The sequence below is a fragment of the Syngnathoides biaculeatus genome, chromosome 2 (assembly GCF_019802595.1).
Source record: "Syngnathoides biaculeatus isolate LvHL_M chromosome 2, ASM1980259v1, whole genome shotgun sequence".
Taxonomy (NCBI): Eukaryota; Metazoa; Chordata; class Actinopteri; order Syngnathiformes; family Syngnathidae; genus Syngnathoides; species Syngnathoides biaculeatus.
In genome coordinates this window covers 44,136,260-44,148,913 of record NC_084641.1, presented here as the reverse complement: position 1 = coordinate 44,148,913, position 12,654 = coordinate 44,136,260, and the positions used below count along the sequence as shown (strand labels likewise).

At 46.5% G+C, this 12,654-nt stretch overlaps 1 protein-coding gene across 1 annotated transcript in view; it reads right to left on the bottom strand.

The window, feature by feature from the left end:
* The window catches only part of LOC133493687 (low-density lipoprotein receptor-related protein 1-like), a 104,983-nt gene extending 92,436 nt beyond the window's left edge, over window positions 1–12,547 (bottom strand). Inside the window, exons 1-2 of the mRNA XM_061807347.1 lie at window positions 12,070–12,547; window positions 5,998–6,138 (exon numbers count right to left, since the gene is read on the bottom strand). Of these exons, the coding sequence (XP_061663331.1) occupies window positions 5,998–6,138; window positions 12,070–12,241 (313 nt within the window). The 5' untranslated portion in view covers window positions 12,242–12,547. The remainder of the gene's footprint in view (window positions 1–5,997; window positions 6,139–12,069) is intronic.
* Between the last annotated feature and the right edge of the window lie 107 nt (window positions 12,548–12,654).

Here is a 12,654-nt window from a genome sequence, read left to right as displayed (position 1 = left end):
GCAGCGGGTGTTGGAGAGGAGGATGCACGTGATCGGCTTAGATGACACGCTGTGGCAACCCCGAATAGGACAAGCCGAAAGAAAAAGAAGAAGAAGGCGGCGAAATGTAACCTCAAACACACTTGAGGCCAGCCAGTGCAGTTCCACTTGGCGTGAGAAAGTGTTGTGCGCTCTCTCGCTCTTTACGTTGATAGGTCAGTACAGATTGGCTGGGGGATCAGGGACGCAGACCGGGTGATCCGGCTTTCCTCCTTCCTCTGTGGAGGCAGACACTCTTCCCGCCCCACCACCCCTGAAAGTACAGTTACATGACTGTGAAAAGATTCCCCCACCTAACTGTAAAACGCCACTCACTATCCAAAGTTTACAAAGAGGGCGTACAACCCATCTCGATTCTCCTTCTCAGCCGACACGCTCGTCCACCGCTTTCTGTCGACTCGTCGCTTCTCAACGTGACTCCACGCCTCCTCCTGGCCTTCCGGAGTCTTGGAGTGGTGCCATCTTTGAATCCCACCTTGGTCCCAAAATCACCAGAACCGCTGACAAGGGCAAATTTGCTTTTTCACTGGGAGATCATCAGGTTAAGGTTGAGTGAAAGGGCCACATTGACTTTGCGTATGTTTGCTCAGAGCGTTCATATTGTCATTGTTATAATTCAAAACTGTAAGATGAGCCTATTTTATTATGAAGGTCCACATTCCAGCAAATGACTTTCCAGCATCAACAAGAACATGAATCACTTTTATGCATGACTAATGTGAGTTACGGGGCCACTTGAATGAATTCTTACAAGTACAAATCGAAGGAGTGGCTTTTCATTTGCAAGCGGAAACTATCGGTATCGGTCATCTGCCAGCGGAGGAAAGTGGGGCAGAGAAAGGCGAAAGGCAGGAAACTTGCGTGATTGAAACGAATTTCGGCCCCTCGCTGACTTTTTCCTCTCGTGGTCATTCCAGGCACAATAGCGTTGCAAAGGTTTTTGATGTTGAAAGAGACTCCTTGACAGCATCTTGATGGGGAAAGCGCTTGCGTGCTAAGGCTGACTCGGACATCTGTTCCCAGTCGCTGGCTACACCACAACGAATGCGGTTCATGCAAGAATCGGAATTGAACGCAGACTTGGGATGAAAACATGGAGCCGGAGGTGGGTTTTGTTTTTTTGTTTTTTTCGTAAAATCAAAAAGGATTCCAGCAGAGCTTCAGAGGGAAAAAAAAAATTAAAAAAAATGAAACTACAACATAATGAAGGAAAAAAGAATCCAATTTATACATTTGCATTTCAAATGTCCTTCTTTTCAAATCTTGACACTTGCACAATGTTTGAGCCTTATAGCTACCGATAGTCCACAACATTCAATTGAAACCTAGAAGGAGCCCAAATGTAGCATTCTCATACTCAGTCACTCACATTTGAAAAATGTACGGGTCTAGTCAGTCATGCCCGCAGATATAAAGCTACGGGTGCGGTCCACCAGTCATGCCCGCAGATATAAAGTTGCGGGTGTGCTTGGGGATGGACTCTCAAGACCCTAAAATAATTTATTGAGTTGTTATACCCAAGTATGTAGTTGCTACCTAATATCATCATAATTTATTGACACATTTTTAAAGAGGTCAATGGACAATTTCGAAACTAAATATTCACATAATCAAACCATTTTATTTGATCATGATGTATTGTTATAATCTATCGTAATTTACGGCAATCCATTGATGAAAGCTAGCAGTAGATGATCTCTATCTTCCTAAAGAGTGGAGACGGGAAAAGTTTTCAACTTCAAGATAACGTGGCACCATGAGGGAATATGACCGTTTGCATTTCGATATATGGACAGACTAGTCCAATGTTCAAACTTAGATCGGGTCAAGTAAATCTAAATCTCATACTTATTATAGTTAGATACTGAAACATGACCTGTGTTGTATCTCTGAAATGTTTTCAATGTAACTTTTTTTCAATGTAACTCAATGGGTGTCCAGATTACCCCCCCCCCCCCACCAAGATCTACTTTTCAAGCAGCCAGCCTCACGTGATCGACCGGCGGGTCAGGCGGGGTTGCGGGGGTGGGTGCGCACGCGCATGGCCGCTATGTGCTTTTGGTAGAACTTCCAAACACACTCGGTACAGTTAACTTGCATTTCCTGTTTCCGGGCAAATACTGATTGTTTAAGAGCAGGTTTGTTTAGTTAACGTTTATGAAATAAACACAGAAATCAATGTCAAGACTACACAAAATAAGCGACGTCTTTCGATATCTATTCTTTCTACTCGTCACAAATTTTACGCGCGTGGTTTTTGGCGCTCGACTGTGCAGATTTGCGAGCGCGATGGTGTGCGGGCGTGCATCAAAAGTGAGTGACTGCATACTGAATATTCATCTGACAGTGGTCCCCAACCACCTTGAGCACCTTTATGGCCAAGACCATTTTGACTCTGCTCATAGTTTGTATGCACATGTGCAGCTTTAGAGTGCGCTTGCATAGACTCATCACGGATGCAATCGGTACCCTCTGGCCTTCCACTGAGATCTCCATGAAAGGAAACCTTCTATAGAGCTCGTGCACCAAAGTCGTCAAATCACGAGATTTTTGTTTACGTCACCATATTGCCGGTCAAACAAAGCATTGTTGCAAGTTAATTCTGTTGAGACGAAACAAAAATGTGTCTTTTAGCACGACACCCAGAATTTTGTCCGATACCGTTAAACATTTAATCAACGAAGGTACGTGGAAAAATGAGAGACGCTCGGTATAGAGGATCCATATTTAATGCCGAAGTCGATGTTTTGCCTGTTCCTTCACTTCTACTTGTCTTGGCCAAGTGGATATACACGTCGTCGAGATTTACGCACAAGAGTTTGAAAGCGTGGAAAAGTCTGGACACACACAAATACTTCGTTGCTGGATCTGTTGTCAGTCAAGAGTAAATCCCACGTTGTGATGGAGCCACTCAGATTTTTTCAATACAAATACCAATATAGGCTTAGGTTCAATAAATGACACCCACGTTCATTAACTAGGGTTAGGGTTAGTCATCTCCTCTGTACACGGAAACGTATTGCTGCCACACGTTTACCTCCGTAAACCTCTCTGCGACAGACAGTTTTGAATACACATTGTTCTCAAATGAGTCCACTTGCCGTTGTAAATACTTCTTGATCATTTGAGATTGCTACCTGAAATGGAATGATGGCTGCACAGGCACGTGTATTTGGTTGGGCGCCATCCATCCCGTTTAATTGCCGAAAGCCATCCATAATTTCTGGTCTTTTCAGATCGTATTCTGTAGAATGATATCTTTGCAGAACCGTCTCGTCTACTGTGACAACCAAGAGCACGATAGGTCTCGGGCATTGTGGAAAATCTGCTCCCGTACTGACAAGCAGCTTTGTTTGACCGTCAATCCATCGATCTTTTGACGCTGCATCAATCTGACCGCTGATTTCATGCTCCATTCTTCCCTCACTTGTGAAAAAGATCAAGAAACCTGAACTCCTCTACTTGGAACAGGATCTCATCCCTGACATGGAGAGGGCACTCCATCCTTTTCTGACTGAGGACCACGATCCCAGATTTGAAGGTGCTAATTTTCATCCCAGCCGCTTCACAATCTGCTGTGAACCGCTCCGGTGAGAGTTGGAGATCGCGGCTCGATGAAGTAACAGAACCACATCAACTGCAGTATGCTGAGATGCAATAGTGGGGCCCTCAAGGTGGACCCCCCTCTACGCGTCGCCTGCGCCATGAAAGTATTTTCCCATGTAGTTGAGACCTACTCCTGTTTCATGGCTGGTTCGTTTTAATTGGGCCCGCATCGCTAAAGCGAATTGTCTTCCCAGGAACAAAGACGAAGCGTGGCTAAGCGTTTAGTTACATGAATGCAAGTGGTGTTGTGGCTAATTCCACATAAATATGGTTAGGAGATGTCCATATCATGTTCGGCCACAAGAGCTGAGAGCTTTTATGACCAAGTGCCAACCGTGGAAAAGCATTTATAGTGAGTACAGTATAAACTTCCAAGTGAGCGTTCAAAACGAGCAAAAATTCGATTCAGCTCCATGTTTACAGTTCACGTACTTATTTTCAGCGCCGATATAGACACTAAACCCACTCTGCACATATACAGATAGGATCAGTTCAAAACTTGGACAACCAGAACGCCTCCTTCACTTCACTTTTTTTCCCTCTGCTGGAGAAAAGGCTAAGCTAACGCAGGCAGCTGTGAGTTAATTAAAAAAAAAAAAAAGTGTTGCTCTAGCACAGAACGGGTTCACGAACCTCCGGCCAGCATGAAAATCGTGAGGTACAAATCAAAAGAGCCTCGGGAGACAAAAGCAGCCACACACATAGATGCTACCTTTTTGCCAGTTAGTTGGAACATTGTTGTCATTGAACAAAACGGGTGGCGCGTAGCAGGAATGTCTTCATCTGAGTTACCAGCATCATTGGCATTGTGATGATCCTACTCCCCCAAAAAAGTACTGTATATGAAAATATGAGCAGGCATAGATTGCTAGCTAAGTGCGTGTTACCATTGCACCAGATAGCCGCTGAAGCTAAAGTAGCCCAAACTCTTTGATAGCGGGGGACGGGAAACTCATGCTCCACTTCCAATTGTATCACCGAGCACACTCTTAGCCAAGCCTCCAAAAAGAAGCTATTCAAAATGTAAAAAGCGCTTCACGTTATGAAAATGCACGTAACGAAACGACTTCCCGAACGGATTAATGTCCTAAGTAGAGATATTTAGGAACAAATCTCTGAATTCTGGGTCTTTAATCGATTAAGAATGAATACATAGATAATAGCTCATCATTATCAAATATCAAAACACTGTATTAGGTATAATGCAGTGCAGTTGTACATCACCACAAACAACAACATTTATCGTAGACACTGTCAATCAATCAAAGCTAACCATGATCATCTTTTGATGGTATTTTGTCACCTCGTGATGCAACGCTGTAGCATGTGAGCACATACGGTCCGAAATATAGACTGCAGATGAGGTCCGTTCGCACCAAAGAACACGACAGGAACCAATTAAGTCAAATTAAACTTCCCTTATGCAACAACGGGCTTTTAAAAATGTCCTTAGCAACACTAACAAGACCCTTAAAACTGGCTGTCATCTGCCTGTCCCTCCATGTCACAAGCATTGCGAATGTGCTTATGACAGACGTGCCAGACGTGAGGTGTGCCACATGCTGACGGGAAACTGCCCATAAAAGCCCCAAAACAAGCCTGTAACACTGCAGAGTTGATGGCAGCAGGAGAGAGATGACAACAGGAGTGAGAGGTTCATTTCAGATTCTCAAGGACCAGAATGATCCAGCAACAGTCCAGACAAGAAGAGACACATCCCTGTACACACGTACAACAACAACAACAACAAACAAAAAAACAAGGACGTTTAATTAGAGCTAGAATTCTTAGCGCACACTGGGAGCCGGTGCGCTTCCTAGAAAGGGGAAAAAAAAAAAAAAACGTCTCTCGTACACCAAATGAAAATATCCAAACGAACTACGATCGTCTTCTCGAACGAAGCTACTTCGAGCAAAATTGGCTCTTGGGCCGGCCGCTTCGAAGTCAAAGAAAATGCTCTGCAGGGTCACTGCGGCAAGCAAGCCAAGGACGCTCAGATCAAACATGGACCTTACAAGACGTTGGAAAAGAGGGCCACTAAAAGGCCCCTCGCCATCGTACACCGTAACATCGGAACTCACGGTGCATGGACTGCTCTACTCGAAAGCGAGTGACTCGCACAAACTATAAATTAAGTCAGTCGTTTAGTCACAATAGCTTGTGGAGCTCGACTTCATGCGTGCAAAACAAGCGGCGACAGAAAGAAAAATAAATGAAAAAAATAAGATTCGGCTATTCCGACATTTTGGGAATCCTTGCCAGGGAACCGCCAAAAACCGCTTAGGCTAAGTGTTCCGATCAGACCACGAGTTTCATAAATATGCAGTCAAAGAAAAGAGTTTGTCCACTTACAGATGTCCGGTGACTCATCCGAGCCATCTGGACAGTCCTTCTCCCCGTCACAGCGCCAGCGTTTGGAAATGCAAGTCGTCCCGTCCTTACACACGAACTGCTTCAGACTGCAGGTGCCGGTTTCCTCGTCGGCTTTAGGAACTGAAAAGAAAGCCAAGCGTCACCTCCAATTGCTGTCGAGGAAATTGGCTTCTCAGACAGAAAAACAAAAAAGTTGGAAAATGACAGCGTGAAATGGGATGTTTGGAATGCCCCACGTGGCTTTCCAGTCCCCTGGCCCGCTGCACATCTCCACTTTCACGCAGTTCGGATTGAAAGAAGCGTTTTGATCATTCATCGATTAATGGACAACTAATTCATTACTAAATACATCAACGACGACTTTTGATCATGAATTAGAAACTTTGTTTCATTCAAGAAAAAGCCTCGCAATTTTAGCCGGTCAAGAATAATAATCGGATTTGTCTCGTGCTCCAAAAAAGAAGGTGGATTATCTTTGTTGTATTGAGAAAAAAAAATAAATGGGGTTAGGGTTGCCTACCGACCTAACCCGAACATCCGTATTTCATTTGGAAAACTGACCTTACGCAGCATTAACCAAAACACAATTAATTGATCTTTCAGTTTGATGTAACGTCCTTTTTTTCCCCCAATAAGGATTCAATGTTAATCCGCCGTCCCCACGTCCATCAACTCAGCATTGAGAAATAGTCGACGGTGGTCTGAGGAGGTAAAATGTCCTTCTTTTGGGATCTCTGTCGAGTTGGACTTCCCTTGAAGTCACAGGCAACGGAGCGTCACGTTGGTCAGGGGGCACCAAACTCGGATCCTGCATCCAAATCAATTTCCTCGAGTCGGTGTGAAGAACATTCAGAACGCTCAGTCAGTCAAATGATATTTCAGCTACGACAGTGGTACCTCTCCTTACGAAGTCATTTCACAACGGCAATTTTTGGGAAGAACCAGCGCTTTTTACATGTAAATAGCCAAATCCGTGCAAAAAAAAAAATAATAATAATAAGCATTCAAAATACATAATGCCAAGAATAATAAAAATGATGTTCATTTACATTTCACGTTGGCTGAGTGTGAGAAGCGAAAGGCATCGCGGGGGACGGATGAGGAGGCAAACCTTGGAAAACATACGGACCAATGGACGCACGCACGCAACTTCATTCCACTACAGTTTCTTGGGGCCCGAGAGGAGAAAGATGAATAAACTTGTAAGAAAAAAACAAAAACAAAAAAAAAAACGCATGAAAAAGTTGTACTTTGCCCACGTGCGCCAGTGTGCGACAAAGCTTACAAAAGTGCTAGCGTCGAGCGTCCAAGGGAAACGAAATGCATCATGGGTAAAGTTTGACATCACTCCTAGCCAAAGGGATGCCAGGAAGATGCTACAGCAATAGCCAATGGGAGAGCAGCTCTATCGACCCTTGTGAGGATAAGCGGTAGAGAAAACGATCGGACGGTTGGGTTCGGAGAGAGGCCGTATGAACTCCGTGTGGTTTACGAGTGTTGCCGCTCAACTTCCAGCTTCTCCTTCATTTGACCACAAATTAGATGGCTTCCCCCTCGTCAGCTAAATATAAAGGTATCTATTTATGTCTACCTGTCTGAGAAATGTTTTCATCAAGTAGGGAAGAAAATACGATGGCAACGTTGAAGAAGGCTTAGCTTCTGCTCAACTTGTCGAAAGCTTAAGCGATTACTTTTGAGTGCCATTGTGAGAAGGTCGGATCATTTCCCCGCGTCGGTCAGTCTTCATTTGAATACTCTGGAACTTCAATTTTGGTACTCCAAATACATCCCAAAGGCCTTGTCTGTACTCCATTTGAATTATTAATGACGTAGAAAAATTCAAGAAGAACGACTTCCATCTGGCCTCTTCCTGCTCGTATCGTTCCCTTCTTCTTCTTCTTCTTCTTTTCCTTTCGGCTTGTCCCGTTAGGGGTCGCCACAGCGTGTCATCTTTTGCCATCTTAGCCTATCTCCTGCATCTTCCTCTCTAACCCCAACTGCCCTCATGTCTTCCCTCACCACATCCATAAACCTTCTCTTTGGTCTTCCTCTCGCTCTTTTGCCTGCTCGTATCGTTCCCGATGACGCAAATACGTCGTCTCGCTTTGGGATCCCACTAAATTGGGCGCGGCTGCGTTGCTTTAACGGGTGGGATCTAATTCCACGTTGGCGCTGCTTAGAATCATTCATTTTCCTCAAAAGAGGAAAAGGCCCTGGTTTGACTTGTGAATGTTACCGGTCGGTCACTGCAATCATTTGCAGCAAATTCATTGATTCCTTTCCTTTCCTTTCCTTTCCTTTCAGGCTGCCATCTTTTCGCTGGAGTAGCCGCCCAACAAACCCAGCTGAGCCCAAAAATGATCTGAGGTCATTGTTGAATACTTCAGGTACATAAACCTTGCTGAGAGAGGAGTTACTTTAGTTTTCCGTTTTCCACGGTTGTGTTTGTGAGTGCCACTGTTTGTCTCAATGTGCCCTGCAAAAGGCTGGCGACCAGTTGAGGGTGGACCCTGCCTCGTGCCCGATGACAGCTGGGATAGGCTCCAGCACTCCCTGCGACCCGAGTGAGGATAAGCGGAAAATGGACGGATGGATATATATTACACACACACAGTTATAGAAGAATAATTTTCATTTTCCGTCTCGCCGTAAGAAGTCAGACTCAACCACTCCTGTTTCAGGTTTCAGGTCAGAATCACCAAAATTATTTCATTTTGTCAAGTGCAACAGTGGAGGTTACTTTCGGCTTGTCCCTTTCGGGGTCGGCACAGCGTGTCATCTCAGATGAACGCACATATATGTGTTTGGCACAATTTTGACGCCGGATGCCCTTCCTGACGCAACCCTTCTCAGGGAGCGGAGGCGAGGCGAGGCCCCGGTGGGACACGAAGCCGCAACCAAACCAGTGCTCTAACCACTGAGCTACGGGGCCTCCTGTCAAGTGCAGCAGTAATGAGAGAATTTTATATTATTTTCTTTGAGGTCAAACGTTGACACACACAAAAAGTAGGACGTCTTGAAAGAACGCGGCTTGGGAATGCCGCAGCCTATCCCAGCAAACTTTGGGCAAAAGGGGGACGACGTCCATCGGTTGAATTTTCAGAAGCTGCTTCAAATTCTTAACGAGTAGTGTGTTTGCATTTTCGAATGAAGTATCTTGTTCACGGTAAAAGAATTCCGCTTTTTGAATGAATCCTCATTTATTTGCTGCCTTCAATTTCCTGCTCTTGGTCTTGAATAGTTTAACATTTCAGCCTCACTGGGCTCTTCCAAGGGATTGACATCGTTTTGGCAAGCCGCTTTGAAATATTGGCAAACTGCTGAGTGAATCACCAATTCTAATCTCCGTGTGAAATATTCTTGTGGGCTTGAGAAGAGCAACTCCGGTGAGGCTGCCACTCTTCACCCCCCGCCCCGCAGATGCTAACCCCTCCTCAACCCCAATTTCCAATGAGACCGAAAGGTTTTCTCCTGTAAGACTGTGGTGAAAAGCAAAACCAAAACTAGAAGGCAGAATGTTTGCGTTACACTCCGGGCGAACAAAGACTCGGTCCAGTCATTTGAGACAAGGAGTGGGCCTTCACGGGGCAGCCTGTCAGCAGGTTCACCGCTTTTACTCATTGCAGTTCAGGAGTCAGTCAGATGGGCTCGTGCACTCAAACGGCAGTCAGGTGGACTTAGCAAACCGGTCAGTCAGGTCATCGCGAGCAAAGCTCCCTCTCATTCCTCGCGGGCTGGCTGTATGTCCACGAAATGGATATTACTCAACAGTCAGTCCGATCGTGGCGATGTGACATGTTGCGGGGCGTCCATCTGTCAAGGTCCATTGACTTATCAGTGTGAACTTTGAAGTTACTGGTCCCTTGAGAGTGAAACCATGAGCCAGAGGCCTTCGGTGGAACAGGCAAGCAGATTCGTGATTGCCAACTTGGTTGCTTGTGATTGAATTTCCATCATCCCGTTTGGTGGACACCCCCGACAGCTCTCTCTGCCCGCCAAGCACCGAGAGGAGGAAAGTCACGGAGAGCGAGACGGGTCCCCGTGCCGGCCGAGAATCGCGACGAAACCTTCGCCGCTGTCCTTCTCAGACGACGACAGGTACTGCAGGTGCCGAGAGGCCGTGTGATCTCGCCCTTGACGACAGGCCAGGATTTCACTATTGCTGGTGATCAGCTGCAAAGCCTCACTCACGCAGCTCATGGTGGTTGCAGGTTTCGGAACAATATCGCCGCGTCCTGCTCAACTGCTCCAAGACCAGATGTAATACTGGGCTCAATTCAGGAGGTGCGCGATGAATCGAACGCCTGTAGATGCACGTCCGTGATGAGAAGGACAGTCATTAAATGAATACAAAAGGACATTTTGAAGAGAAGCTCTGGCGCCAAAGCCAACACTCAATCATTGCCTTTATGACCGATTGGAGCACACCCTTGTACTCAGCTCACTCTTTCATCTCCAGGCTCTCCCGCTTACGCTACGTGAGGAACATTGACGCCAATCCGATTTTTGATCACAGTTGATGGAAGCGAAGGCATAGAAACAGCCAACCGTTGTCTTTAACGGTGATATTTTATGCAATGGAGTCGCATCGTCGCGACTGCCGTGGAGAAAGAAAAAGAAAGACACCGGAAATCGGAAGCCAGCTTGCTAGAACGCGCCTTCATGTACGTGCAATTGATGAATATGCAAGCGACGAGATGGATGATGGGCTTTTTTTTTTTTTTTTTTTTTTTCCCGCCATCGACCAAAACTCCCTCGCGGTCGACCGACACATTGAGCACCCCTGCTCGACACTCGACACCCTATCTACACTTGGGAATTGTGAAATGATCCGAAACTTTGGACGCGGTCCTTCACGGAAGATCCTCCTGCCTCGCCAATCTCAGGCCAAAATGTTTGTACGCACATCAAAAGGAAGCCCGCAAGGCGTTGAGGAGTTTGTTGTTATCAAGTTGTTGATCAGAATCAAAATCAGCTTTATTTGGCCAACACACCCAAGGAATTTTTCCTCCGCCAAACGACGCTGCCCCGGTACGACATACAGCACAAACAACAACTAAGCAGCAAAAACAAAGAACAAGAGAGATTTCTATTTATAGGAACTATTCCTTATCAAAGGCGTGGAAGATGTCAAATCTTCTTTGTTGAGCGCAAGTACGACATTAAGTGTGTCGACGTCCCACATTGTGTAAAACCTGTACTGAGTCCCTTTACTTCATTTCCCTTTTCAGCCCTCAAATCTAAGTTGGATTAATGGTCTCCCTGTGTCCAGATGTTACATACTGATGGAGGAGCTGGGAGGGGCCGGTGACTTTTGTAACCTCAGCTGTGAAAAAGCTTCCCTTGGATACAGCAAGCGGTTTGCACAATATAAAACGGCACAGAAATCAGTCTCTGGAGGACGTACGGAAGCAATGCCAAGCAAGGAGCTGGGAATGCAGAGAAGATCCACACCGACTTCTCTGTACGGCAGATAAAGCAAAGCCTTCCTTCAGATGCACGTTAACCCGCTGTTGTAGACCACTGCTCACAAGCACATCTTATCGCGATCCGACGAGCGCCACCAAACTGAAAAACTCAACAGTTGGATGAGGTTCAAATCTCGTTCGTGGGATCGAGGACGGTGGAGGGTCATTCTTTGCTGCGAGTGACGCCTTACGGGCCACGGTTGCATCAGGTAGCGAAAACCGTCATTCATAAGCAACACACAATTTAACTACATTAAGGTGTGTGTGTGTGTGTGTGCGCGCGCGGGCAAAAACATACACAAGAAGCAAGCACACAGGATGTCAGTTGGCCTTCTTCTACCCGCTCATTTCCTCTGTTAGCTTCTGCTCTGCTCTTCTTTACAACGTGAGGCCCTCAAATCCAATCAGATCTCGGCCGATTGCTTCCTTTTGCGAATGAAACGACCGGAAGGATTCCAAGGAGATGAATTTCTACTGTGTTGTTGTGGCTTTGCGCGTGCTGCACGGGCCTGCGTCTCTATAGGCGCCATGTGCACAAAATAAAGTGCTCACGCTTTCGTCGGAGGAGCCAAAGGCTTCTTACCTTCAGCTGCTTGTTTTGGAGCGACGGTCCCCAGGCTGAGGAGAAATCCCAAATAGAACCAGAACCAGCTGAACGCCATCTGCGGAGCACGGCACCGGCAAATGACTGAGCAGCGCTTGTGGAGGACCTGGCAGGATCTCGAAGCCCAAAGTAGTCCGATCGAGCACCTCATCAGAGCCGATGATCCGGGTGGCTTCCTTCGGCTGGACCCTCAGCCCAGCACGCCTCTTCGGGGGCACCAGCTGAGGCTAGACGAGGCGTTGCAGCTGCACTTTCACGCAAACACACTGGAAAGCACGCTCAGTATTTCAACATCATGTGCAATGTGACTCTTCTCAGCACATGCCGCCGCCGCCACCTTGGCCGCACACCGGCTTCCCTCACAGGTTTCTGCAAATAAAGTCAGCGGCAAACACAAACCCCCCCGTCTCCTCAAACGTGCAGCAGCAGCAGCACGGGTGGATGCTAAATGTGCAGCTCGGAGCACCGTGACGTAACCAACTTGATTCCGCACAAAAACCAAAAAACGCGACGAGTGGCGAGGGTGTCTGCGCATGCGTCGACACACGTCCCTTTCCTCCTATT